General features: G+C 51.3%; 1 protein-coding gene across 1 annotated transcript; it reads left to right on the top strand.

The window, feature by feature from the left end:
* Positions 1-24020: 24020 nt before the first annotated feature.
* On the top strand, positions 24021-25505 carry LOC120850855 (proline-rich extensin-like protein EPR1). The gene has a single exon (XM_040223524.1). It carries the CDS (start codon positions 24021-24023, stop codon positions 25503-25505), a length of 1485 nt encoding a protein of 494 aa, XP_040079458.1.
* Positions 25506-27859: the final 2354 nt, after the last annotated feature.

Here is a 27859-nt window from a genome sequence, read left to right as displayed (position 1 = left end):
GCCTGCCTGATCTGTTCGCGCTGCTTCTACGGACGACAGCAATACCTGAGGTGTTCCGGATGCAGACTGTGTGCGCATAGCAAGTGCGTATGATGGCCTGCCAATGTACACGAGTTTCTTCAATCTGGCGTGCCGCCCTGTTTCACCTGTGCAAGCTGTGAGAAGATCAGCGGCGGTGCTAGCCCTAACCACGTCGCCATGGCCTCCAGCGACCGCCACGACGTGGCCTCCCTCTCCCACCTCTCCGTGTCGACCTCACCGACCGACGCCGCTCGTCCCGAAAAGGGTGAGAGGTCACTTCCCTCCTCTCCCTGCATCCTCAACGCGGGCGTCGATTCTCTGCGGGCCCTTCTGCTCGACGCGCTTGAGGAAATGTCGTTCCTCACGGATCAAGTTGCCGCGCTCAGGGATGAGAACGCGCAGCTCCGTCGAGAGCACAAGCACGACACCCAGCAGCAGGCAACCATGCTGCCCAACATACAAGCGTAGTTGCGGAGCTTCCGCCAAGAGCCCAGGCAAGGCGGAAAACAGCCCCCATCGTCCTACTCTGCGGCGACCAGCCTCCAGGACCCGGTTGCTTTGATGCGAGATGAAAGAGGCAACACTCGCCCCGTAACGAAGGCTACGTGTGCGTCAGGCGTCGCTGTACCTGCTGCCATTGGAGGCGCACGCTCCGAGGCCTCTGTTCTGGATTCAAGGATGCACTCCGCCATCAGGACAAGTTGAACCTGGGGGGAGAAGGTTTCCACAAGACAAGGCCAAAGCTCCCCAGGACGAGGCGTCCTTTGCTCAAGGGAAGCGTGTCAGCCAACAGTATTCCCGTGGCACCACCTTCCTCTCAACCACGGCGACAACCTGCTGTGTTTGTGACACGACTCGGCCCCAACTGAGACGCTGCAAGCCTCCAGGCTCACATCGAGCAGAGTGGCACCCTGAGTGAGCTTGCGTGCACGCGACTGAAGACGCGTCACGATGATTACTCCTCGTTCCACGTGATGGCTGCTGAGCAGGATATCGAGAAACTGTTTGACCCCCTTCTCTGGCCAGAAGGAAGCCTTTTTAAAGACTGGCCTGCTTACAGAGAGCCGCATCTATGAAGTGGTCAGCCAATCACTTCCCTCCTCCGGAAATGCCGAGGAAAATACATAACCTAGATATCTATTACCAGAACGTCCGTGTTCTTCGCACCAAGACCAACAATTTTTTTTTCTAACCTCGCTTTTACTGCTGATTTTATTATTGTTCTCACTGAAACTTGGCTTTGTCCAGACATTTCTTCTTCTGACTTTTTTCCACCAAATTTTATGGTATTTCAACGTGATCGCGAATTCTCTAATAAGAAAAAGACGAGAAAGGGCGTTTTGATGGCAGATGATGCGTCATTGCCGTGCATAAGACGTCCTGACCTGGAGACATCACTTGAGTCAGCGTGGATAGAACTGCTAAGTGTCAATGGTGAACGCATTCTGCTTGGCGCGTACTACTTGCCGCCCGCCAGCTCTCCTGATGAATTTAACCCGTGTTTTCTTGCTATTGAAAGTACAACTAGTGCCCTAGACATATTCAAATTCCTTGTTCTTGGTGATGTAGATGTTCCCAATATAAGCTGGGAAACAGCCACAGCGTCTTCTAATAGTTACTACTTTGCTCAGAAATCTACGTATTTACTTAACTTTGCATCATTTACGAATTCAAAGCAACATAATTGTGTTCCCAATTGCCAGGAAAACATGCTTGATTTGTGTTTCTCAGATTTAGATGGTATACGTATAACTGAGTGCACCTCAAGTTTAGTTCCACCTGACAGATATCACCCCCCTCTGGAGATCGTGGTAGCTCCTGGAGAGGGCATGAGGCGTTGTTTACGGAGCCATTCTAATGTGACTAGTCACCATTTTTCCGCTGGAGATTACGTTGGTTGATATAACCATTTTGCCGATTACGATTGGTCATCGATCATTCGATGCACTGACGTTGATGAACAGGTTCGTGAGTTCACACGCATCGTCCGAGAAGGGATGCACCAGTTTAACCCGTTACGAAGAACCGCAGCTTCTAGGTTTCCCTTTTGGCTATCACATGAATTACGCAGATTAATGAATAAGAATGAATCTGTGAGCCTGCAACGCGCTTACAGAAAATTTAAAAAGAACAGTCTCCCTGGATGGAAATTAGAATTTAGGCGTCTAAGGTCTTCGTGCAAGGAAGTTTTAAGGCGTGATCGTCAGAAGTACGTTATTTCTGTTGAGTTGCGTTTAACTCAGAATCCCACGGAATTTTGGAAATATGTTCGGTCTCGATCAAAGCCAAAATGTGGGAGGGCGATCACATTGCTGAACTCACAAAAAAACTCGACCACAGATGTTTGCGACATTTTTGCCCACTACTTTCAGTCCGTATTTAGGCATCAACCGAACTCTCCCATTAACGCCGTGCCTGCTGCCTCTAATAATGCAACCTGTATTGCGTTTTTTGATGAGGAGCTATTACATGAGTCTTTTAAAGAAGATGAAGCCGCCTTTGTCCTCTGGCCATGACGACATTCCGTCGGTCCTATTAGGGGCTTATAGTGCCATAGTTATCCCCATTTCGGTACACATTTTTAACAACTGCGTAAAAACTGAAGTGTTTCCCGTCTTGTGGAAAACAGCACTTGTTGTACCCGTACATAAGTCCAGTTCAAGAACAAGCGTCTGAAATTACAGGCCTATATCTCTTCTTTGTATGTTTTCTTTTTAACTCTTCGAAACAGCTTTACACAAAATATTGTCGTTTAAGCTTGCGGGCATCTTCTAACTCCGATTCCCACAGACCCTGTCTCCGGATGAATATGACACTTCAATACTTCGCTCTCGGCAAAAGGGTTTATTCACTCACTCATTGCCATGGGGGGGTTTCGGGATCGGGGGACGGACATCAGCGAGGCCGGGGGAGAGCCCGCTGCCACAGCAGCTTTTCCGAGTCCCAGCGGTGGTCGTCCACACCGCGTCATGGGAACATCGTCGTCCAGGGTCGCTGTCCGGTCCGCTTGTCGAGTCCGCCACTCGTAGTAGTGCTCGCACTCCCTGCGCCAGCGTCCGGCGCCGTCCGAGCTCGCCTCCATGACCGGTCGCTTGACTAGTCGGCCGCCCAAGCCTCTTCCTTTGTCTCCGTTCCCCTCTTAAGACCTTCTTAAGTCCTTGTCCCGCCGACCGTCCAATCGGGAACCTTGCTGCGAGCCGACCCTCCGACGTCAGCGCTGGGTGAGGGGGCGCTTGCCCCGTTCCTCCCGGAGAGCTCGGACGTTCCGCGACAGGACGGCGACAGGAAACGGGAAGGTCACGGGGAACGAAGGAGTGCCCGACAGTACGGCGGCAGGGAGCGGCAAGGTCACGGAGAGCGGAGGAGCCAGGGAGAGGGTCCCCACACCTCCCCTCCCTCAAGGCTCGGACCCCGGGGGGCTTGAGGTTGCGTGGTCCCCAGGACCCTTGGCAGGGAGCTCGTTCAGCTGAGTGTCACCGATGACGACGAGCACCCTCGATGATGATGATGGCATCAAACCAAGCAGGTCAGCGGTGAACGTTGATTCACTGGGAAGCTCGTGACCGACGGAGCACGGTCCACGAACTGGTCCGGAGCACCACAGCTCACAACACGGACGGGCACTCAGGCACACACAGCACGCCGGCCCTTAAAGTTCGCTTCCGTCCCTATTGTAACAGACAGCGAATCACGCAAAAACGAACAGCGGCACGCTAATCAGACAGCGCGACGAAACCAAAATCTTTCGATCGTTGGACACGCCACGAAATAAAAACAAAACTTTTCATTTCAATACTAACGGGCAGGCAATCATCAAGAACGTCAAGCTACACGTTCAAGAGGTACATAAGAGGAAAACCATTCCTTAACTAAAAAGTATGAGCACTCATTGTATACTCAAATCGTACATACGCCCACTATACAACATTTGCTCCTATCAAACTCAACCGCATTTTTTTAAAACAGTAAGCAATCTACCAGAGCGTCAAAACCGCACACATCTGACAACAATATTAATCTCCAACACACTCGCGAAGGACGCACAAAACCTCAAAAACTAAGAATAACCTTCCGTAAAACTGAAACGGTCACAAATCCAGTCCCGTTCGCGAGGTGCGACTCCAAAAAACACGCTGCCAACAACCCATGACGGGCACTCATGCACTCGGCGTTCACGCTACCCGAGCTACAAACACGCTACAGCCGAGCTACGCAGCACGCTTTCATCAGAAGGGGTAATCACCTTACTGAGAGGCCGTTGTTCCGTGGTACCGGCCACTTACACCAGTACAAAGGGAACAGTACCTGGATCGTGCGAACAGCAGATCTCATTGGACAGCCTATTTACAAAGCTATGTCCGTAACGTCTGGGCATCTACCAGACGTTACCGCTTCACCGCTCGGAGGTGACCACCCAACAGGAGCGACGAGCGCGTAACGGCGGTCCGCAACGAACCCCGCACGGGCTCGACAACCGCGATAAGCGCATCGACGCACGTTAGAGTTCTCCGCCGGCCAAACCCCGACACCGCATAACTAAAAAGTCTTCCAGCTGATGTCAAGGCCGGCCGGGATCGAGCAATAAAGGTACGCCGACAACGCGTCTCGCGACTCTTCAACGTTCTCGAATCGAGCAACGTGTCCACATACAAACGCAGTAAGTTACGCACAAAGCTCGCCCCCAGCCAAGTCAACACGCCGCATGACTGAAAAGTCTTCTTGCGACTGTGAGGGCTGGCAGGGTTCGAACAATGTAAGTATCCCACACGCGCACCTTTCAACTTCCGCGCAACGAGCGCGATACCAAAATGCCAAATTATCTAACCGGCCAGTCTTGGAGATGAACGAGCTAATAAACTATATTTGCTCTGTATAAACAGTTTCCGCAGCGTCGAAGTGTCTACAGCATTTACCGCCGCATTCCAACACCCGCTACCCATTCATGCAAAGGCTGCAGTTAGTACAGCGACGGGCTGACCCAACGCACAACAGTTATAGGCCGCCGACGGCCATGCCGCTGCCATAATTTCTAGGCTTCCCGGGCACGTACCCGCCGACGTGCACCGTACGTTTTCCCGGGCCAACCGCGCATCTGTACAGGATAAAACTATGAACAACTCGTCACATCATTGCAAGACCGCCACTCCCCTCGTGCAGGTCTTCACTGCACGAGCCCAGCTCTTTTCTCACCTAGCTGTCTTTTCTCCCCTAAATTTATAATTTCACTCTAGTCCAGGTCTCTGCACGACCAATTACGCTCTCTACGCCCTCGCGTCCCAACGCGAACCCAACCACGGCCGAGAGCCGTACTGTTCCCGGCGGCAGCGCAAAGCGCGCGCTAGCCGCCGCTCCTCCGGAGACAGAGGAAACGAAATTAAAGAGTAACTTCCGCCACGAGGCTCAACCTTCGATATGGCGGTGTGAGGATCCGGAACCAACTGTGCGCAAAATCAAACGGAATCGACCTCACGACTCTACAACCAGATACGCACGGGTCATGCCCATCGCGTCAGACTGGACTCCACGGAGCATTACACACGCACAGCCACTGATAAAGTGAAAACGGAAACTCTGTGGTTTTCGGGATTCCGATGTCCACGCACCGGACATCGCGTACCCGGCACGATTTAGTGTGCTTAGCCCCTAAATGCAGCCTCTGGCCACAAGGTACTCGTTCAAAGCGATCTCCGGTACCACAAGAGCGCATCCGTACCTTGAGACGCTGTCAACTAACGACGCTCAAAACCGCGCCGACAGCTCAAGCAAGGCCAACTGGGAGCTATAGCATGCGATCAAACCGAGACGCTAGTCTCCTCCCGGACAAAATGCAATGCGGGAATAATTTCCAAACACAGTACATGCAACCGCCATCCGCACTGGGAGCGTTCTCCACCCAAAGCGATGCCTCTTTAACGCGTCCGATCAGTAACAAGCGTTACAAACCATTACATCGATACGCGAACAAAGGCGGTTAGGCGCGTCACATCTCCCAAACCGTGAGCCGGCATCTTTCCAGCAGACATGGACGGCCGGAGGCGTAGGTGGGGTGACGCCCGACGCTACATGCCTCGAGGGGTGCGGTAATTTCGACGCACACAGCGCTCTTGCGTAGCAGGATCAGCCTGCCAGCATCCAACGGTGCGCTGGACAGCAAATACTCATGGCGCTTCTCGTAACGGGGGATAAGTAAATTCCTGACAGGCTGGGGAAAAGGGTTAATCCCTTAAAACAGCGGTCAAAATCCGCGCCTCCTCGTCAGGCAGGCGATAATGTCAGGGCCTCCGTGCGGCGCTCCCGCAACGAAACTTCGTGCGGCGCTCCCGCGACAAAGATGACCTCCAAAAAGAGCGCGAAACAGTGCCCCAATTCAACCGGAAAGAGGTTGGGAATCGAAATGCCTGCCTGATCAAAAATCAGGCCCCACGTTGCGGCGCCAGTTTATGCGGGCATCTTCTAGCTCCGATTCCCACAGACCCTGTTCCCGGATGAATATGACACTGCAGTACTTCGCTCTCGGCAAAAGGGTTTATTCACTCACTCATTGCCATGGGGGGGGGGGGGGGGGGGGGTTTCGGGTTCGGGGGACGGTCATCAGCGAGGCCGGGGGAGAGCCCGCTGCCACAGCAGCTTCTCCGAGTCCCAGCGGTGGTCGTCCACACCGCGTCATGGGAACATCGTCGTCCAGGGTCGCTGTCCGGTCCGCTTGTCGAGTCCGCCACTCGACGTAGTGCCGGCACTCCCTGCGCCAGCGTCCGGCGCCGTCCGAGCTCGCCTCCATGACCGGTCCCTTGTCTAGTCGGCCGCCCAAGCCTCTTCCTTTGTCTCCGTTCCCCTCTTAAGACCTTCCCAAGTCCTTGTCCCGCCGACCGTCCAATCGGGAACCTTGCTGCGAGCCGACCCTCCGACGTCAGCGCTGGGTGAGGGGGCGCTTGCCCCGTTCCTCCCGGAGAGCTCGGACGTTCCGCGACAGGACGGCGACAGGGAACGGGAAGGTCACGGGGAACGAAGGAGTGCCCGACAGTACGGCGGCAGGGAGCGGCAAGGTCACGGAGAGCGGAGGAGCCAGGGAGAGGGTCCCCACAAGCTCAAACATTCTCTCATCCCTAGCCAACATCGTTTTATGGCGGGTCGCTTAATCACCACTAACCTCACTTGTTTCATGTCAGCTGCTGCTCAGGTCGTCTCGAATAGAAGCCAACTTGATGTTATTTACTTTGACTTAAGCAAAGCGTTTCATCTTGTAAATCACGACACGTTGCTAGCAAAGCTGTCAAAGCCTGATGTCCACAGTTCGTTACTTTTATTGCTCAAAAGTTACTTGCGTGAAAGAATGTGTTTAGTCAGCTCGAATGGTAATTCGTCTGCTGCTTATCATGCTACGACGGTTGTACCTCAAGGTTCCGTTCTTGGCCCCCTTCTGTTTTCAGTTTTTGTGAATGATGTTTCGGCTGTGATCCGTCACTCCTCATTTCTACAATATGCAGATGACATTACGATGTTTATAGAGGTACGAGACGAACGCGACTGTGTTTTGCTACAAAACGATGTATATGCTTTCGAAAACTGGTGCAATCAGAATGCCCTAAAACTAAATAGTTCGAAAACTAAAGTCATGCCCTACACTCGAAGGACACATAATATTGTATTCCCTTATGACATTCAGTCTGTTTTTTTTTGTTTTTGTTTTTTTGGCACGTGTGAATGATATCAAAGACCTTGGAGTTGTATTTTATAGTACATTACGCTTTTCGAGTCATGTTGACCACATTTCGAGCTCAGCTTTACGCACGCTTGGTATTACGTGCCGCATTACTAAAGACTTTAGTAACCCTAGTCTTTTGTCACACTGTACAGTGCTTTATGTCGACCACACGTCGAGTAGGTTTCTGTTGTATGGAATGGAATCGGCGCGACAAACTCGACTAGGATCGAACGTGTTCAGAATAAGTTTTTATGTATCTACAGACATCCTTTCTTGTCGTGCAATGCGCCTACCTCAAACGATGATCCACCAGTCCCAGTCCAACATAGCCCACCCTGCGGCGTAGGAGAGGACATGCCGATATCCTATTTCTGTACAAACGTATTCATGGCATCACTGACTGCACATTATTGATCTCAAGTGTAAAATTTGAAATTTCCCGTAAAAACTACACGGCAAAATGCATCCTTCCACAATGCTCACATAACTAATCTTCACGACCCCATGTCAAGAATTGGGCACACCTACAATTACTCTTTTACAGACACTATTGATATTTTTAACAATAGCACACCGGAGTTAATTAGAGCTCTAAAGGACCTCGCCCAAATTTTGCTTGCCATTTTTCGCACTTGATTAATTTGCTCAGAACTAAATTTTTTACTCTCGCTTTTCTCTTCTTTCGCTATCGTCGTGGTATACCGTAGAGAGTTTATGTGGCATATGTGATCTGTTTTAGGCGTTTTTATTGTTTACTGTTTGTTGTGTGTTGTGTTATGTTTTCATGTCTCCTGAGTGCACCCGTACCAAGACCGCCAAGGTTGTTCCTGGGCACTTCAATAACAACATTCATTGATTGTTTATTATTATTATTATTATTATTATTGTTATTATTATTATTATTATTATTATTATTCGCAAGATGGCGGGCAGTAAGGACAAGTGCGGCGGGTGCTCTCAGACATGTTACGGCGAACAAACGTATCTTCGATACAAAGAGTGCGGAAAACACACGCACAAGAAGTGTGTCATGCTTCCGGACAGCGAGGTTGGACGAATGCTGACTAGGGTAAGATATGCAACGACTGCATCTCCGTCAAGCGCACGCATAGTCCTAGCTCGGACAAAGCTAGGCCTGACGACGAGCTGGACTCACCCTGCCCGGGCCGGCTCGGCGTGGACTCCGCGACTTTGGTGGCTCTTCTCCGAGACCTGCTGGCCGACGGCTTGAACGGCATTTCTTTCCTGACGGACCAGATGACGGCTGCGAGGGAGGAGAATGATCGTTTTTGCAGCGAGCTGACGAGGAGCTCCGAGTTTCAGTCGGTCGTGTTGCGCAACATCCAGACGGAGCTACGGGACTTCCAGCATCGCCCGAGGTACGTCGGGGTACTCTCGCCTTCCCACGCTGCCGTGGCGGACCGCCATGACCTGAGTGCTTCCGCGCTGGGAGGGGGAGGAGCCGCCCCATTCCCCAAGGGGAAAACGACCTCGACGGCGTCTGGCGAATATGTTTTAAGGCTACCCCACATGGCGCGTTTTTCAGTGCGTCTAGACGCGCGTCTCGGGTTGGCGCGCGCGCTCAGCCAGACGCGTGCGCCCAGTCAAACCACACGCGGCGGGCTTCGCGTCTGCATTTCCGAAGCGTCCGCCCAACGTAGCCAGACGCGCTTAAAGGGGCCCTGCAATCATATTTAAGTGTCTACCTTTTTTGCGGTTTCCACGTCTCTTGGGGTTGGGGCAAGCCAGCGGGCACGGAGAGAGTAACTAAATATCAGTGCGTCATATTTTAACCGGACGACGGGGAAACCTCCTCCACCGACGAGGGCGACCCGCGGTACCGAAAGCGCGCAAAATGTGACGTCTTAGGTCCTGGGCTTGCCACTGGTCAAAGCCGCTAAGAGCTTTTTTTTAGTCGAGATACAAAATATAAGTGTCGCGAACCGTCTCAATTATGTATGAAAGTAGTTTTTGTTCACTATTTTAGATCAGAAAAGAAACAAATGCAGTTGAGAAAGTACGGAAACGAGACTGACCCGTCGACATACCCGCCACCAAGCGGCGGAAAAAAACGGCGCATACTAGAAAAGGCTAGTGGGATGAGGCTACGACAAACGAGGAGCGCAGAAAGGTCCCGGATGTACGCGGCGGCGCTGTGGTCGTATACCGGCTCAAGAATCCGACCGGTTCCGAGCGTTCCGAAGGCCTTCGGCGCGGGCCCTGCTGGCGATTTGGCCATTTGGCGGTGCGTCAGCGCGAAGTGGCTCCCGTTCTGAACTGATCTTTACCCCATGTTTGCTGTCGTTTGTGGCCAATGAAATGTTATGTCGAATTACTGTTTAGTCGCGCTGCAAATGAAATACGAGCTGCCCTGGCCGCCCGCTTCATACAGCCTATCCAACACGTGCTTTAGTGGCGCCCTCTCGAGCCGTCGACACGGAGTGCGGTAGCCGTGTGCGCTCGATGAGCTCACTACTCCTCCTCTCGTTCAAGGCCACTCAAGCCAGGACCTACGACGTCATGAAGGAGGTTATTTTTTGCTTGTTTTTGTAATTCTAATTTGCCTATAACTTTTAAAATAAAGCGAAATTTGAGGAATGAAAAGTTGGGTTAGGTTACTACGTTCAGTACGCTCAGGTTCAGTGCAAATTAAAAACCAGTCAAAAAATCATTGCAGGGCCCTTTTAAGAAACAAAAGCAAATTTTAAATAGAAATCGCGCGTTAAATGATGGCTACATGCCGTAATATTTAATTCTAGTAATAGTAAGCACTCATTTTTATTACAGCAACTGCAATGAAGCTCAATTTCACTCATTTTCATCCTTTTTAGTGCGTACGCCTCATCCACGTTTCGATACGGCATCACCATCGCCCGCGCCCGCGACAAAACATTGACAGCTGGCCGCTGGCTGCTACAGAGGCGACAGAGGTTGCGTTGTTGCGGTTGTTGCCGGTAGTATTAATTTTGTATCTTTGTCTCTGGGTGTCCTTGTATTCTTTACATTTCGCCTGCCAGAGTGCAGGGCGCTTTTGTACTTTGCTAGGTCCTCTCTGTTCCGCTGAAGGAGCGTCAGCCTCTCCCGCGGAGCAGGGAGTAGTCCCTGGACTTGTGTAAAAGGTATGGTAAACTGATATCCGCGGAGGGAAGGACGTAACTACTAACTACCCATGTTCGCCCTGCTGCGAGTGTTGGCGGGGACTAAAAGCCGTTTTTATTTAAGGCCGCGAGCGTGCAAATTTTGTAAACTCCGCGCGCGCGGGTGTGCGTGTGTGCGTGCGCTCTGCTTGGAATGGCACAGGGCTGTTACCCTTTTTGTGTGTGTATCTTTCTGTTTTGAGTGTTTGTATTTTTTTTCTCCCGTATCCCTTTCCTTACTTGGCGGTGGGCTAGCGGGTGCACCTGCGTAAGGGTCTCAACCTTTCTGCCTCGCCTTGCACGCTGCCGAGGGGGTATCGAAATCTGTGCAAATAAAAATTATTATTGTTATTATGATCGCCTTTGTCGCAAGGTCCGTGGCGAAAACTACAGTCGTACAGTGGCGAAAACAGTGGAGAAAATTCCAACGCTCATTGCAACTAGTGAGCACAGCCGTTCATTGGTTGTTGCCATCTGGACGCAGCGCGAGACGCGACGCCTGGACGCAAAATATCTGGCTCCTCCAGATACGCCGGAATGCGCCAAAAAACGCTGCGTTTCGTCCCGGCGCCGGAAGTGACGTCAAAGCGCAGGCGCAGGCGCGACGCAGACGCGGAGAAAAACGCGCCATGTGGGCTAGCCTTTATTCAGCGAGGCGTGCGCCGTGAAGCGCGAAACACATGCGCGTCAAAACCGTCCGATCCGGCGTGCGAACTGTAGGGAAGGTGGCTGCTCGGAATCGCCGCACAGGACCGTTCGCGACACACAGTTTCCGACGCGTCGTTGAGTCGCTCCGTTCAGCTCCACCCAGTTTCGAGTATCCCTCTACCAAATGGATGGATGGATGCTAATGGCTATATTTATAACGGGTGGTAGCTCGCGCCACCTAGCCTAGAAAACTAAAATACTTCCCTCGCCCTTCTTGGTTTTTCTGACTTTAAAACAAACATAATATTTTTATTACATTCTATTAAAGTGTGCGTGTGTGAAGATTTTCCGTGAGGCTACTTTTCTGCTCAACACCACTTAAAGGGGTCATAAGACACTTTTCCAGCTTTTTTCTGTTTAGCTTTCCTCCTCAATTCATAAATCGCGCATTCTACCAAACAGTTCAAAAATACGAAAATAGGGGACTCCCCTCTTTCTTGGAATACCCGGACAGAGCCACTGTCCCCCTATAGACGTTTGCAAGCGCCGTTCCGTCTTAGCCTCGAACCGCGCGCCGAAACGACGCGCACTCTCCAACAGGGCGTTCTCTCCCCCGTCGGCGCAGCTAGCGGGGACGTCTCTCCGCATTTTCACTTACCGGCAACATTGTGCCGTTTGTTGACTTTACGCTCGTTGCTTGGCGTGTGGTCTGCGCCTCTTCGAAAGTTTCTTCCTCGGTGCGCCTTCTTTTCCGTCACTTCGTCCATAGTGCACGATGAATAATCCTACAAGGTCGTCAGGAGTGCACTGCGCTGTTTTCGGTTGTTCGAACAATCATCGCAAGAGGAACAATCAGAGACAGCAGTTGTGCGCTGCTCACTTGCAAACGCCCTGCGAGTGTGGGATAGTAAAGTTCCACCGTGTCCCCAAGGGTCCCGAACTGAAAAGAAAGTGGCTCTCCGCGCTGAACCGCAAGGACTTCAAGCCTACGGAACACACCCGGGTGAGTTCGACATATCTTTATCACTGTCGTGATCTTTTGCGTAACGCTCGTGCCTGATTCCAGGTGTGCTCGGCGCATTTCGTGACTGGGAAAAAGATGGGCGAGGATATCGTGCCGCAGCTTAACCTCGCGTATGCGCGGAAGGTAAATATGCCACTAATCGCAATAGAGTCCCATTCCTGATACACGCAGTGTGCCCTAAACGCTTGTGCACTGACAGGTTGTCGTTGGGAGACGCCGTTTGGTGCGTGACACAAGTGAGAAACCGCTGATCACTAAGGTAAACCTCTGCATGGCTGATTGTAGATGCTCGCTTTTAGTCTGTGACCTCAACGAATGTGATTTCCGTTGCAGAAGCAAAGACTCTCCTCACAAGCTAGCTCTGGAGCTGTAAGTTGACCCACTGCAATATAATTGTTATCGCCCGCGCTGCCACAGGGGTTGTGCCTGACACGAAGTCACATTAGCTTCACAGCTTGAACTTCGCATGCATAGGATGTGGTGTCTAGCACTATTCTATTGCAATGACTATAAAAAGTTGCTGCATTCCTTTCAGGTCACCGACTGTACACAACCCGCTGAGCAGGTCAACGTCTCGGCCTCGACGTCACAACCAACTGCTGCTGAGCACACGGTAGGTTCAAGTTAAGCTAGAGTTGATGTGAGCAGCAGCATGATCTGCTGAATGCGATAAACATATCTTGGGTGGTAATCTATTGCACTGAGCATGCAAAGCTGATGCGTTCCTTTCAGGTCATCGACTGTACGCAAGCCGCCGAGCAGGTCAACGTCTCGGCCTCGACGTCGCAACCAACTGCTGCTGAGCACACAGTAGGTTCAAGTTACGCTAGAGTTGACGTGAGCAGCAGCATGATCTGCTGAATGCGATAAACATATCTTGGGGGGTAATCTATCGCACTGAGCATGCAAAGCTGATGCGCTCCTTTCAGGTCACCGACTGTACGCAAGCCGCCGACCAGGTCAACGTCTCGGCCTCGACGTCGCAACCAACTGCTGCTGAGCACACAGTAGGTTCAAGTTACGCTAGAGTTGACGTGAGCAGCAGCATGATCTGCTGAATGCGATAAACATATCTTGGGGGGTAATCTATCGCACTGAGCATGCAAAGCTGATGCGCTCCTTTCAGGTCACCGACTGTACACAACCCGCCGAGCAGGTCAACGTCTCGGCCTCGACGTCACAACCAACTGCTGCTGAGCACACGGTAGGTTCAAGTTAAGCTAGAGTTGATGTGAGCAGCAGCATGATCTGCTGAATGCGATAAACATATCTTGGGTGGTAATCTATTGCACTGAGCATGCAAAGCTGATGCGTTCCTTTCAGGTCATCGACTGTACGCAAGCCGCCGAGCAGGTCAACGTCTCGGCCTCGACGTCGCAACCAACTGCTGCTGAGCACACAGTAGGTTCAAGTTACGCTAGAGTTGACGTGAGCAGCAGCATGATCTGCTGAATGCGATAAACATATCTTGGGGGGTAATCTATCGCACTGAGCATGCAAAGCTGATGCGCTCCTTTCAGGTCACCGACTGTACGCAAGCCGCCGAGCAGGTCAACGTCTCGGCCTCGACGTCGCAACCAACTGCTGCTGAGCACACAGTAGGTTCAAGTTACGCTAGAGTTGACGTGAGCAGCAGCATGATCTGCTGAATGCGATAAACATATCTTGGGTGGTAATCTATCGCACTGAGCATGCAAAGCTGATGCGTTCCTTTCAGGTCACCGACTGTACGCAAGCCGCCGAGCAGGTCAACGTCTCGGTCTCGACGTCACAACCAACTGCTGCTGAGCACACGGTAGGTTCAAGTTAAGCTAGAGTTGATGTGAGCAGCAGCATGATCTGCTGAATGCAACAAACATGATCGCATACGCATCACTAATGTGTGATGCACGATAGTAGTCTCAGGCTGGCAGTTGTACTGCAGTGACTAAATTGATCAGCGACGGCTTGGATCAGGTTGCCATACCCGGCAGACCGACCTCGCGCTGTCTAAACCCCCAAACGTCCAATTTGCATTTTTTTGTGGTAAGGGGAACATTTTCATATACCAAAATATGTAAAGCTACAGCCCAAGTACTTCCAGCAAAATGACTACCTACCGAACGTCGCCAGTAACTGCTTTTATAGCTTTCAATGGAGACGCCGGCACTGCTGGGGAGCTCTGTACAAGCAACCTCGGAGAGTGGCTCCTTGTAGTTTTGCCGCCTTAGCAGTTCAATGAGCCTCAGCAATGCTAAAGCTTGTTTAAACAATCTTTCTTTGGTGGTACACTGGCTGCCATAGACGCCCAAACGCTCCGATTGAGCTTTGATTTATAGCGAAATGAGGAGTAGCATAAATTGAGGAGGTTGTCATTTTAAAGAAACAGGGGACGGGGTGATCGAGAAAATAAGAAAGAAAATAAGATTATTCATGGCACAGTCGAAGCCAAGAGCATGAATAAATGATCAGGGTTTCATCCCTTGCATAGGGCGGAATAGCAGAGCTAAAACCATATTCCTGCGGGGCACACCAAACCTCTAGCTTAACTCTCAACGCGGCGGTAGAAGAGAACGCTGTAGCAGACGACGCGAGCAGCAAGATCCGACTGCAGCACCGTTAGTTCTCGTGACCGCCGCCCGTGCCACTCGCCTCCGCAGGCGAGAATGGGGAACTGTGAAACCGAGCTTGCTCCATTAACGTTGCTTATGGCTGCCCGTTGCCTGACCATTGTTGCCGGCCGCATTTTCCAACATCTTTCAACATCGTCAGGGCAGCGTCTCATGGTTGCGAAGAGCAATTTCGGAAAGGGTCTACTTTCAGTACAGTGCTCCCCTCTTTGTCCTCCTTGGTTACGTCACCACACCCGTGACTCGGAAGAGAGTGTTAAAGTTGAGGGGTGCAACACACATGAATATGTTTTATTTTTAAATAATAAAAAAAAAGACACAGAAACAAAGAATCTTTTGTTATCCATCTGTTGTATGGCCCCTTTAAACTAGTTACTTTACTTCTATGACTATTAAACATGATTCGAGACAATTTAAGCACAGGCTTTTTCATTTTTGCACCACTTCGATAGTTGATATTTCTCTTTGTACTGAATATTGTTCAGTTGCTCTCCAACAGAAGCAGCCTACTTTTTCAATTGATAAACTCTGATTTTGTTCACAGGCAACTGATCACGGCCAAGTTCGCCCGGATGTGTGCCACCAGGGGATCCAGTGGGAAGACTCGCGTCTTTGCGACCATGCCTACTCGAGGCCCACTGCTGCAACTGCGACGTTTGGTCCTCATGGTGGTCGTAGCATTGAGGCGCGGGACATTTTCTTTTATACCGGTCTGCATGCAGATGTCTTTATGGAGCTGGTGAATGTTGTACCTGAGTTTGCGACCACAAACTTCATGATGTCAGTAGAGCAGCAAGTTTTACTAACTCTGATGAAGTTGAGGCTGGGCCTTGTCTATGGCGATTTGTCTAGGAGGTTTGGGGTTTCAGTTTCCACCGTAGGCAACATTTTCCGTGCCATGCTTGCCACACTTGGGCGGATCCTAAGGAATGTTGTTGTGTGGCTCTCGAGAGAGACAATCTTCAGGAATGTTCCGCAGTCCTTTGAGGAGAATGGTTTTGCAGGCACTACTTGCATTTTGGATTGCACTGAGGTGTTCTTGCAGCGACCAAAAAAAATTGCTCGCTCGAGCACAGACCTACAGCTCATACAAAGGCCACAACACTGTGAAGTTTTTGGTGGCTATTGCACCTCACGGATCAGTGATGTTTGTGTCCAAGGTGTACGGTGGACGAGCGTCTGACAAGCATATTGTGAGAGACTCGTTAATTATTTCCTACTTTCAACACGGTGATCAGGTGATGGCCGACAGGGGCTTTTCCCTCGATCCCGAAATGGAAGCAAAGGGTGTAGTACTCAATGTGCCAGCCTTTACTCGAGGGAAGCTTCAGCTGTCACAACGAGAAGTGACAGAGACCAGAAGGATTGCGTCTGTTCGCATTCATGTAGAACGGGCAATAAATAGGATCAAATCCTACAGGATTCTGAAGCAGGCACTGCGCATCCAGCATCGAAAGGTTGCAAATGACATAGTCTATGCATGTGCAGGGCTGTGCAACCTAAAGGGACCTTTGATCAAGAAGTGAGCTTTTTTCTTGAGAATTCTGGAGCAGTGAGGTCTGCATGGCATACCAGTTCCGAGTTATCACTTCTCTATCCTAGAAGGAATTGAAACTTCTACAAAACTGTATGCATGGAACTTTTCTTTTGTAATTGCAACTTCTTGCATTGCTTTTTTCGCCCCAGAGTTCCTTTAGATTACATTTATCTACACTATGTGAGTGTTTTTTATTCAGAATTCATACATTTGAAACATACTTTAACACTACACGCTCTCGCATAACACAATGGCCTTCAAACCCAAGCTACAAACACGCCCTGCATAGACTCCAAATGCTATGCGCATACCCCTTCTAGTAAAAGTGGCTAGCAATATTTTGTCAGATAACCCAAGTTCAGTTCCGCAATCTTGTCTGTTCTTTTTTTAGTAATGTGTTACTATTTTTTCGGGCATGTTCCTACCGCTACCTTACGCAGGTCCAAGAGTCAACTGTGTATTTCTGTTGTGTATTAACGATTTTACATCTACCAAGATTACATATTTTTCATTATCTTTTGTGAAGGTGTTGTGTGGATAGAGCTAGAGGGCCTGTCGCAGTCACAGCATTGTGCTTGAAACTTTTTTTTTTTAATTTCTTGTTTCCCCTCTTACTTGAAAACTGTTGTACAAGCATGGCCCAGATTAGTTCAGCCAGTTGTGGCTAACAAACAATGGCTTGACTTGTGTTAAATAATAGATTTTAAAGTAATAAGTCATGTTGAAATAACAAACTACAGATTTTGAAGTAATAAGCCATGTTGAAATAACAAACTACAGATTTTGAAGTAAGAAGCCATGGTGAAATAACAAACTACTCAATCAATACCACTGAAAACCATGGATAAGCAAAGCATCACACACATACTGTATTGCACAAAACGACACAGTACACTGACCTGCCCAATCACATCTGTGCAAGCTACTTGTACACATTTGAGAGTGAAATCTTTTCAAAGTTGGTGTCATCAACAAATGCCGGCAAAAGGCTCTTAAAGTAGAAGTTTCTGACCCTTGGCAGGTGGCAGTTCATAAAGTCCTTGCTGTATTGCACAACTGCAACCTCGTCGTGACCCTCGTACCACACATAGAAGTGACAGACGAGCTTGCCAGTGCAGTGCATCGCAAACTGAACCTGGTGGTAGTACTTATTTTTTCCTTTGGGGTTCAGCACGAAAACCCCATTGCCATTCTTGCGGACATCATAGGTTCCAGATTCTAGTAACGCTGAGCAGTTTGGTACATTAGGACACTTTATCTCCAGAAGAGCATCAAGTTCATCGATGATTCCATCAGGGCTGGCTGCGAGCCATGGCAGCTCAGGACAGACCACCAGTCCTACTTGTCGAACAGCACAGTTGTATCTGTGCATGAACTTGCTCCTAGCTTTGGGTTCCCTGCGGCGGCCATGCTCGGTTGCTTTGTTCCCTCGAAAAGTCGGGTGAAGAATGTCCTGCACAGCTTTGGAAGGGTTGGTTGATGCCCTCACAGGTACCTTTTTTATCATGGACGATGTTAACCGCATGCGGCGGCTCTCGTGCCAGAGTGTGCAGTTGCCTTGCTCTGCCGTTCTTTTGCAGAGTAGGTCCATGGCAGGTGCATGGATGGCTACAAGCTCGTTGTATGCCTTCGAGCAGGCGGAACAGCTGTTGGGAAGGGTCGTTGCATCTTCATGGCTGCTGTGACCGAGTGAAGGCATTGTATCGCACTGAACCGCTAAAAGGGGTGCAGGGTCTCGTGGAGGCGCCATCAGTGTCTCGTGAAACAAGGTCCCCGAGATCTCCATGAGCCCAGCAAGGGGGCCCTCCTTAATGTGTTGAAGGTGCTCCTCATGCGTCTCATACCGAATCACATCTACAGTCCCCTGAATTTCTGAGTTTTGTTCTTCTCCAAACGAAATGTTATCTAGGCTTGCTGCAGTTACATTACGCTTTGTGCCTCGGTTCCCGGCAGCAGCTTCGTCAGTGCCAGCTGTGCCGGTCATCCTGTTCGTAAAAGTGTGTTCTAACTTCCACAAAATGGCTCCCACATGGCTACACACCTTCGCTTGTCCTGCCATGCAGGAACAGCCTCCTGTAACCACCCGGCCAGTGGAATGCATGCATACCCACGCCTTGTGTGGTGCAGCATCGAAGGATTGTGACCTGCCCACTTCTGCCTTGAGGTAGCACAACTGGTCACTTATTCGATGACCAAGCACAGTTCCCACCAGGCCACTTGACAGGTAATTATACGAATCAAGGCTCTTGTAGGCTCTAACCTCCTGAAGATCGCAAGCCTTGGAGTGAAGCAAGTAGAAGATGATGTCCGGCTTTTCTATGGGTGGCCATGATTTCATATTGTCTTCCCAGATTGACACTTCCTTTGGATGAACGTAGGGCACAGATCCTGGAAGAAAAAAAAACAATAAATGCTTGGAAACTTTTGTATAAGGACGAGATGAATCGTTGACTTCTGAGATAGAGTGGAGAAACTGTCTTCAACAATATATTACTTTGCAATAAATTTTTCTTGTTGATTTGGCACAGTTCATGTCTTTCTTCACAGAGCTATTCAATAATGTGTTTACGTCATTTGTGACCATGCGGGTCAGTTTTCATTAAACACTGCCTTTGAACAGAATTTGTGCTAGCATTTGGCATTAATGGAAACTGCTTGTGTGTTGCACAGCAAAAAGAATACTTCTGTTCGCCGAGAACAACCTGCTCTATCGCTTTTTTTTTTCTGTCACTGTGTGACATAGGCATTTAGCAGCGTGGTTTAAAAAAAACTGCATATGGCGCATTGTTTACACAGAAGCAAAAAAGAAAAAAAATTGGGCGTCTGAGAGTTGTTTAACAGCCTGAGGGTGGTCTGCGAGGTATCGCGACGTGGTTCGTTAAGTACGGCTGCTAGCCTGAGGTCTCAAAGATGCATCAGGCAGTAGCGATTACGCGTGCCGGTACTATGCTCACCCAGGGGCAGGGGCGGGGTCGCACTCCGGATCCCTAGGTTCTCGAGCGTAAGCTTTTGCTCCGCGAGCTACGACCCGCAAGCAGGCTCGGCCACCGTTTCCCCCATTGTTCGCAAACCGCTTAGCAATCAAATCCATAAAGTGACGATCCACAGAAGCGAACATTCTGTCATGTACGAGACTTTTCGCCCTCGCGAATATTCAGGTCCGTATCGTTTCGTCGAGACTCGTTTCATCGACAGCACGCTTAGGGAAATTTCGTCGCGCGTACATCACTGGGACCCGCTGCCGACTACCGGCGGCAAATAGGCGGCTCATTAGAAAAAGTAGCTAATTCGAGCTGTCAATGTAACGAACTTTCGATGAAACGATCTGTGGGTGAACTGGTTATCATAGCAAACACTCCGTCGTGTACAAGTAATTATCATACCGGAGTGGCGCTGAAGTGCGCGGCACGGCGGCAGTTAAAAAGCGTGAACGGCTAGGTCTTGGGATCCTAAAGTCCTCATATGCATTGCTAATATTGACAATGAGTATTATCGTGCGTTAGGCATTGCGTAACCGACACACTGTATGTACTTCCAATGCTACTAACCGCGTCGCTGCCCCTGCGATCCCGCAATGCGCCCTTCTGGAGCCCAGGAGGCACGGTACCCAGCAGTCAACAAACACGCTGCTACAACTGTGTTATGATATTTATGTAAAGAACGATTGCACACGCTTACCGTCAAGAACCAAGAAATCCAAACCATCCCAGGCGTCGCTCGTGGAAGCAGACGCCATTGCGCCTTGGCCCGCGGTGGCTCGCTGTGAAAAACGAGCTCCACAAAAAAATATAGGGGGTTGTTTAAGGCCGCAACCAGATACACACAGATTAAGTAGATTTTGGGATCACTACCCACCGGCCAGAGACGAAAATAAAATACCTAAAGCTCACAAAACACATAAAGGTTGAGAACACCGAGACGACTTGCGTTGGGTTTGCTGGGCGACTGGCGCGTTTACCCACACCAGCACCGGCGGAAACACGCCGCACGCTAGGCGGCGCCAGCATAATTCAAAATGGCAGCTCCCTGGAGCCTTTCTTGCAAATGTCTTACCGTTGCAACCTAAGAACGAAGGGCGAGGGTAAGACGGGCAGGAAAGAAGGAAGCAGACGGAACGCTGGAGAAGAGAGGGGGAAACCTCCTTCTCTCTTTAGCGTTCCGTCTGCTTCCTCCTCCCCTGCCCGTGTTACCCTCGCCCTTCGTTCTTAGGTTGCAACGGACTATAGAAGATTAGCCCGCCGCTCAAAATTCAGACAAAAGTTGCTTTCCTCACCTCGTTCACCCCGAAGATAACAGCGCCGTGGAAGCTACGTGCTCGTTGGGTCAGCCACACTTTTGTCAGGTGATCACACTCTCTAGCGCATACCCACGCGCAGAGAATGAGGTCAGACGATGAAAGGGAGGCGGCTGATTGGTCGGGCAAGCGCGTAGCTTCCACTACAATGTCAGCTTAGGGGTGAAGGGAATAAGGGAGGTCCGGTATCGTGTGAGGTGCGTTTGGACCCTTTCAGGCAACATTTCATGCTTAGGGGTGAAGGGAATAAGGGAGGTCCGGTATCGTGGAGGTGCGTATAGACCCTTTCAGGCAACATTTCATGGGCGCCGCCATCTTGACGTCACGTGGCCCTGCCGCCATAGCCGCCCTTCAGTTTCTCGCCCTTCCTCCGCGTTTTGTGCTGCACCGGCCACTACCGGAGCTTTGTTTTCGCGTTCTTTTACGTTCCGCGTTGAAATCGCGTGTTTTCTTTAGGTCTTTTCAATATTTCGGGCTTTCATTTAATCATTTGATATCTATATTTCAACATAGCTCTTGCATTTTTTTCATTTTTTTTTTATGAAATGGAATCGGACAGCGAATGCATCGACGATACAAGATTATGGCTTCAGAGACCATGTAAGTTCATCCCATTCTAACGTTTTTGTCGCTAATAAAGGGCAGTCAACACCATTGCGACATATGCAAATTTCAACTGACGCAGTAAGGCTATCCTGTCGTACGTGCTTCTCGCTGCATGTGCGCGCTCGTTTCCGTAAAGCCGACCCGCATGTAAGCGATTTAGCGTGCAACGAGACCAGCGACGGCGACAACGACGAGAGTCAGCTACGAAGGTTTCTCACTGTCGCCTGTTGCATCGCTCGGTTTTTCGGGGTTTCTTGAGAACGTCGCTCACCGTCTTGGCCGCTCGCTCCCGTCGCTTCCGTGCGGTTTGCATCGTCGCTCGACTGCCCGAGCGACAGCGAAGAGGGTCACCGTCGCTTGTCTCGTTGCTCGCCGAATCGCTCGCATGCGGTTTATACTTAATATCGAGGCGCCAATGGTTCAATGATGTGTGCATGGAAATTAATTGAGTATAAACCGCATGTAAGCTATTTGACGAGCGACCAGATAAGCGACAGCGACCCGCTTCGCTGTCGCTCAGTCAGTCGCGCGACGAGGCAAACCGCATGGAAGCGACGGAGCAAGCGACCAAGACGGTGAGCGACGTTTTCTAGAAATCCCAAAACCGAGCGATGCGACGGGCGACAGTGAGAAATCACCGTCGCTCGTCTCGTCGCACGCTAGATCGCTAACATGGCGGGTCGACTTTACGGAAACGAGCGCGTTCATGCAGCGAGAAGCCTTACTGTGTCAGTTGCAATTTATATATGTCGCAATAGTGTTGACTGCCCTTTATTAGCGACAAAAACGTAAGAATGGGATGAACTTACATGGTCATTGAAGCCTCATAATCTTGTATCGTCGACCCATTCGCTGTCCGATTCCATTTCATAAATAAGAAAAATGTCGAAATATAAATAGCAAATTATTAAATGAAAGTCCTAAGCATCGAAAGGACCTGAAGAAAATCGAAGATTTCAACACGGAACGTAAAAGAACACGAAAACGAAGCTCCGGTAGTGGCCTGTGCAGCACACAACGCGGAGCAACGGCGAGAAACTGAAGGTCGGCTATGGCGGCCGGGAAAGCACGCGAAGGGCGCGCCGACTGGTGGCAGCTCGAGTAACTGACTCGCTGAAAGCGTCTATAACAGTCAAAAGGCAGAGAGCTTACGAAGGGCAGGAGGTAGGAAATAGTCCGCTGTGTTTTTAGATTTTCGCACTAAAAGTCAGGCTTTTGACTTTCTACCTTTTTTTCTTTTGGCCCAGTGAACGATGTGCTATTAGTAAAATCCCAATCTAAAGTGATTTATACCAGCCCAAAATTCGTTTCATGGGCCCTTTAATCGCGATGGACCGCAGCGGACCTTAGGAGCCATCCCAGCAAAGCGAGCACTGGGTACTGTGGGGAACGGAAAAAGACGAGATTAAAGAGGACCGACGACTGGGGGCGAGGGGGCACTCGGGGCATTCGGAGCTTGTACACCGCGAGAACTGGTGTTCGTTTTCTCGTCTCCACAGTTGGCGCCCAACGCTTCAGAGGCGATTTTTTACCACCAGATTACGCTGAACGTATCCGGGACGAACTTCGGGCACGGACGCAACACAGAGATAAATCTTTAGTTGAGTTTCTGCGCGCCCTACAGACGCTCTACGACAGGGGTGAACCGAGCGCTTCGCCAGCCGAAAGGGTTGCACGGGCCATCCGACAAAGCCATCCGCAGTTTCACCCTTACTTGCGAGGTCGCAGCTTTTCAAACTTAGACGCTGTGGCCCGGGCGGCCAGCCAGATTCAGGCTGACATTATGGCTGAGTTCAGTTATAGACCACCTCCCCAACCTGAGGACTCTTCGGAACCCTCATGCGCCTGGTCCGGCAGGACACACTACCGGGGTGCTGCAGATGGCCGAGCTCAGTATCCCCGGCACCACCCTAGAATGATGCCGCGTGCGCTCGATCCGCACGCGTACGCTCTGACGCAAGACGCCCATTCTATTCCCGGTGGTCGAGCCTTGGTGCAGAGACTCGGTGGTCCGCAGCCAGAGACGCAGTATGAGGCACGGAGGTGGATCACGGACCGGAACAGAACTAACTATACGGCTGCCATGCCCCGGCGACTCCAGCCATCCCAAACTTCGGAGCAGATACCGTCACCTCGTTGTTTTCAATGCGGTGGCGTAGGTCATTTCCGCAGAAACTGTCCGCCTTCTTCTACAGCTTTCCAGTCGGGAAACGAGGTAAGCCGGCATTAATAAAGGCTTGCCAGTCGCCGGCGAATTTTCAATCCAGGCCACAAGTCTCCCGCACCTTTTGGTCCTCACGGTTCCGTGAGGCAGCCCTGGTTACACGAGGAGACCCAACCTTTGACCCGCCTTTCCACGATGGCACGGCCATTAATGCTGGCCGGGTGAATCGAAACGTGTCCTAGGACCAGGCTTCGCAAAGCCAGGGGTTCCTCCGAGACATGGAGGTGCCGGAGGAGGCGCCTCCCGTGGCGCCTCCCGACATGTCCGAGGATCCCACTGCGGCTAACGGTGGACCCTTCGGAGACATGGAGGTGCCGGACGAGGCGTCTCCCGTGGCGCCTCCCGACAGGTCCGAGGATCCCACTGCGGCTAGCGGTGGACCCTTCGGAGACATGGAGGTGCCGGACGAGGCGTCTCCCATGGCGCCTCCCGACATGTCCGAGGATCCCACTGCGGCTAGCGGTGGACCCTTCGGAGACATGGAGGTGCCGGACGAGGCGTCTCCCGTGGCGCCTCCCGACATGTCCGAGGATCCCACTGCGGCTAACGGTGGACCCTTCGGAGACATGGAGGTGCCGGACGAGGCGTCTCCCGTGGCGCCTCCCGACATGTCCGAGGATCCCACTGCGGCTAACGGTGGACCCTTCGGAGACATGGAGGTGCCGGACGAGGCGTCTCCCGTGGCGCCTCCCGACATGTCCGAGGATCCCACTGCGGCTAACGGTGGACCCTTCGGAGACATGGAGGTGCCGGACGAGGCGTCTCCCGTGGCGCCTCCCGACATGTCCGAGGATCCCACTGCGGCTAACGGTGGACCCTTCGGAGACATGGAGGTGCCGGACGAGGCGTCTCCCGTGGCGCCTCCCGACATGTCCGAGGATCCCACTGCGGCTAACGGTGGACTCTTCGGAGACATGGAGGTGCCGGACGAGGCGTCTCCCGTGGCGCCTCCCGACATGTCCGAGGATCCCACTGCGGCTAACGGTGGACCCTTCGGAGACATGGAGGTGCCGGACGAGGCGTCTCCCGTGGCGCCTCCCGACATGCCCGAGGATCCCACTGCGGCTAGCTGTGGACCCTTCGGAGACATGGAGGTGCCGGACGAGGCGTCTCCCATGGCGCCTCCCGACATGTCCGAAGATCCCACTGCGGCTAACGGTGGACCCTTCGGAGACATGGAGGTGTCGGACGAGGCGTCTCCCGTGGCGCCTCCCGACATGTCCGAGGATCCCACTGCGGCTAGCGGTGGACCCTTCGGAGACATGGAGGTGCCGGACGAGGCGTCTCCCATGGCGCCTCCCGACATGTCCGAGGATCCCACTGCGGCTAGCGGTGGACCCTTCGGAGACATGGAGGTGCCGGACGAGGCGTCTCCCGTGGCGCCTCCCGACATGTCCCAGGATCCCACTGCGGCTAACGGTGGACCCTTCGGAGACATGGAGGTGCCGGACGAGGCGTCTCCCATGGCGCCTCCCGACATGTCCGAGGATCCCACTGCGGCTAGCGGTGGACCCTTCGGAGACATGAAGGTGCCGGACGAGGCGCCTCCCGTGGCGCCTCTCAACATGTCCGAGGATCCCACTGCAGCAAGCAGTGATTCTCCTCCAGACGTTCCCGGAGTCACTCAGCATGACATCGCAAAGCTGAGAATCTCATTGGAATTGAATAACGGTTGTAGGACTAGGACAGTTCGTACATCTTAGGGCAATAACCCGCGACAGGTCAAACCCAAACCACGCTCCAGTAGTAAGTGGATAGGACGGGCCGGTCAATGGTTTGCCCGCTTCATCGCGATAATGACGGCACTACAAACATGGTTTAGCGTCCGTCGGGTAAGCGGGCCATCATCGGCAGTGACATGGAAACAAATTCGCGCCAAACTGCTTTGGCCATTTCGTTTTTGTGCACCAATCGAGTTTTTTTCCATCTCTTGATGCGACGCGACGAACGGAAACGGAGCCAGAGAACATTACATCATAGTTGACATTGCCGGGCAGAAAATTGCAGCCCTTTTAGATACGGGTGCCACAATATCTCTTTTTGGAGACTTTGTAAAACAATTGTGTAAAACCGTAGTATATATATGCGATCCTCGCAAAAAAAAGTTGCGTATGGCATCGAACGAAGTAATATCCGCTAACGAAGGAACTCGCTTGCAACTCTCCTATGATAGACGGAAATGTCGGCAATACCTTACTTAGCTGCAAGGTCTCGCTTGTGGCATCATTCTTGGGAGGGATTTTATAACCAGAGAGGGCATCATCCTAGACCTCGCAATCGGAGAATACGGGTATGGCTGGAACTCAACCCCTTTAAAGTTTCCAGTGAGACCTCAGACAATACCAGTGCGTCTCCCACGAGACGAAGCACGCCGTTCTGAACAAAATGCAGACGTTTCGCTGATCACCAACGTAGGACAAAATATACGTCTAGCCTTGAGTTCATTCTCTGGGACAGATATTCAGCGCGAACGTCTTGCGAAAGTGCTGAAGCCGTTTTCTCACATGTTCACTGAGATTCCCGGGAAGACTAGTAAACTAGAACATCAAATCGATACCGGGGATGCCCGACCAATTCGATTCAACGCGCGCCCCTTGAGTGTTCATAAAAGAGAGCTGCTCGACCGCGCGTTAGAAAAAATGATCGAGACCAAAACGGTACGCCCCTCAAACAGTCCGTGGGCGTTTCCTATTGTCCTGGTGCCCAAGAAAGATGGAACAGCGCGTTTATGCGTGGACTATCGACCTCTTAACGCCATAACGAGAAGGGATGCATACCCTTTCCCATCGATCTCGTCCGTAATGTATGCACTGGGATCGGCAAGCATTTTCACCACTCTTGACTGTAGTAGAGGGTTTTTCCAGATTCCTGTCGCCAAGGCTGACACTCCTAAGACGGCCTTCATTTGCCAGAGGGGCCTATTTGAATTCGATCGACTTCCCTTTGGTCTGTCTAATTCTCCCGCAAGCTTCCAGAGGCTCATGGACACCGTCTTGAGGGATACTAAATTTAACTGTGCAATGGCTTACATGGACGACGTAGTGGTGTTTTCAAAGACCTTGGACGACCACATTAACCATTTGCAGGTTGTTCTGTAGCAGATGAATGATGCAGGACTAACGATTAACCCGAAGAAGGTGCAGCTGGCGTCAAGTAGGGAAGCACTTCTCGGATTCGTGGTGGAGCATGAATTCCTCCATCCACAGGAAGAAAAGTTGAAAGCAATGATAAAATTTCCCACTCCTCAGGACAAAAAGAGTCTACAGCGATATCTCCGCATGGTGGGATTCTACCGCCAATTTATATCAAACTGTGCCGATTTGGCCCGACCTCTTCATGAGCTGCTGCGCCGGGATGTCCCATGGAATTGGACTGCAGCTCACGAGGAAGCATTTAGAACGCTGGCAGTCGCCATTGCCGATACAGCGTCCCTCAGACTTCCCGATCTCAATGCCACATTTGTGCTACAAACCGACGCCAGCGAGTACGGACTAGGAGTAGTGCTTCTGCAGGAACATAATGGGGCCTTACGACCCGTTGCATTTGCGAGCCACACACTGTCGGCAGCGGAGCGTAAATACACCGTCACCGAAAAAGAGTACCTAGCAATAATATTTGCCATAAAGAAGTTCGATATGTACCTTGACGGAGCAAACTTTACAATTCAAACGGACCACCAAGCGTTGACCTGGCTCAAAAATCTTAAACACCCAGCAGGACGTCTAGCTCGATGGGCTCTCACCTTACAGGGATACAATTTCTCCATTGAGTACCGGCCTGGCAGATCCAACATTGCGGCGGACGCCTTGTCTCACGCCCCCCTTCCACCTCAGGAAAAGAAAGAAGCCACGGAGTTGGTCGCTGTTACTAGCGAGGAACTTTCCTGGGGTGTAGTCGTGACCCGGGAACAGCTGCTCAGAGCCCAGCGAGCAGACGATCTGTGCCAGCAGATATCTACGCGGTTAAATCAACCCAGTTCCAGGGGACAGGACATGACTGATGCACACACAGACACCTACGTTCCGAGTAACGATGGCCTTTTACTTCGATACATACC

This window comes from Ixodes scapularis, unplaced genomic scaffold (assembly GCF_016920785.2).
Source record: "Ixodes scapularis isolate PalLabHiFi unplaced genomic scaffold, ASM1692078v2 PGA_scaffold0__279_contigs__length_252992795, whole genome shotgun sequence".
Classification (NCBI taxonomy): domain Eukaryota; kingdom Metazoa; phylum Arthropoda; class Arachnida; order Ixodida; family Ixodidae; genus Ixodes; species Ixodes scapularis.
Note: the sequence above shows the minus strand (reverse complement) of the source record. Positions and strands in the feature narration are given on the sequence as shown.

Excerpts from the sequence above, each read along its gene's own strand:
- LOC120850855 (XM_040223524.1), top strand. The coding sequence starts at position 24,021 with ATGGAGGTGCCGGAGGAGGCGCCTCCCGTGGCGCCTCCCGACATGTCC.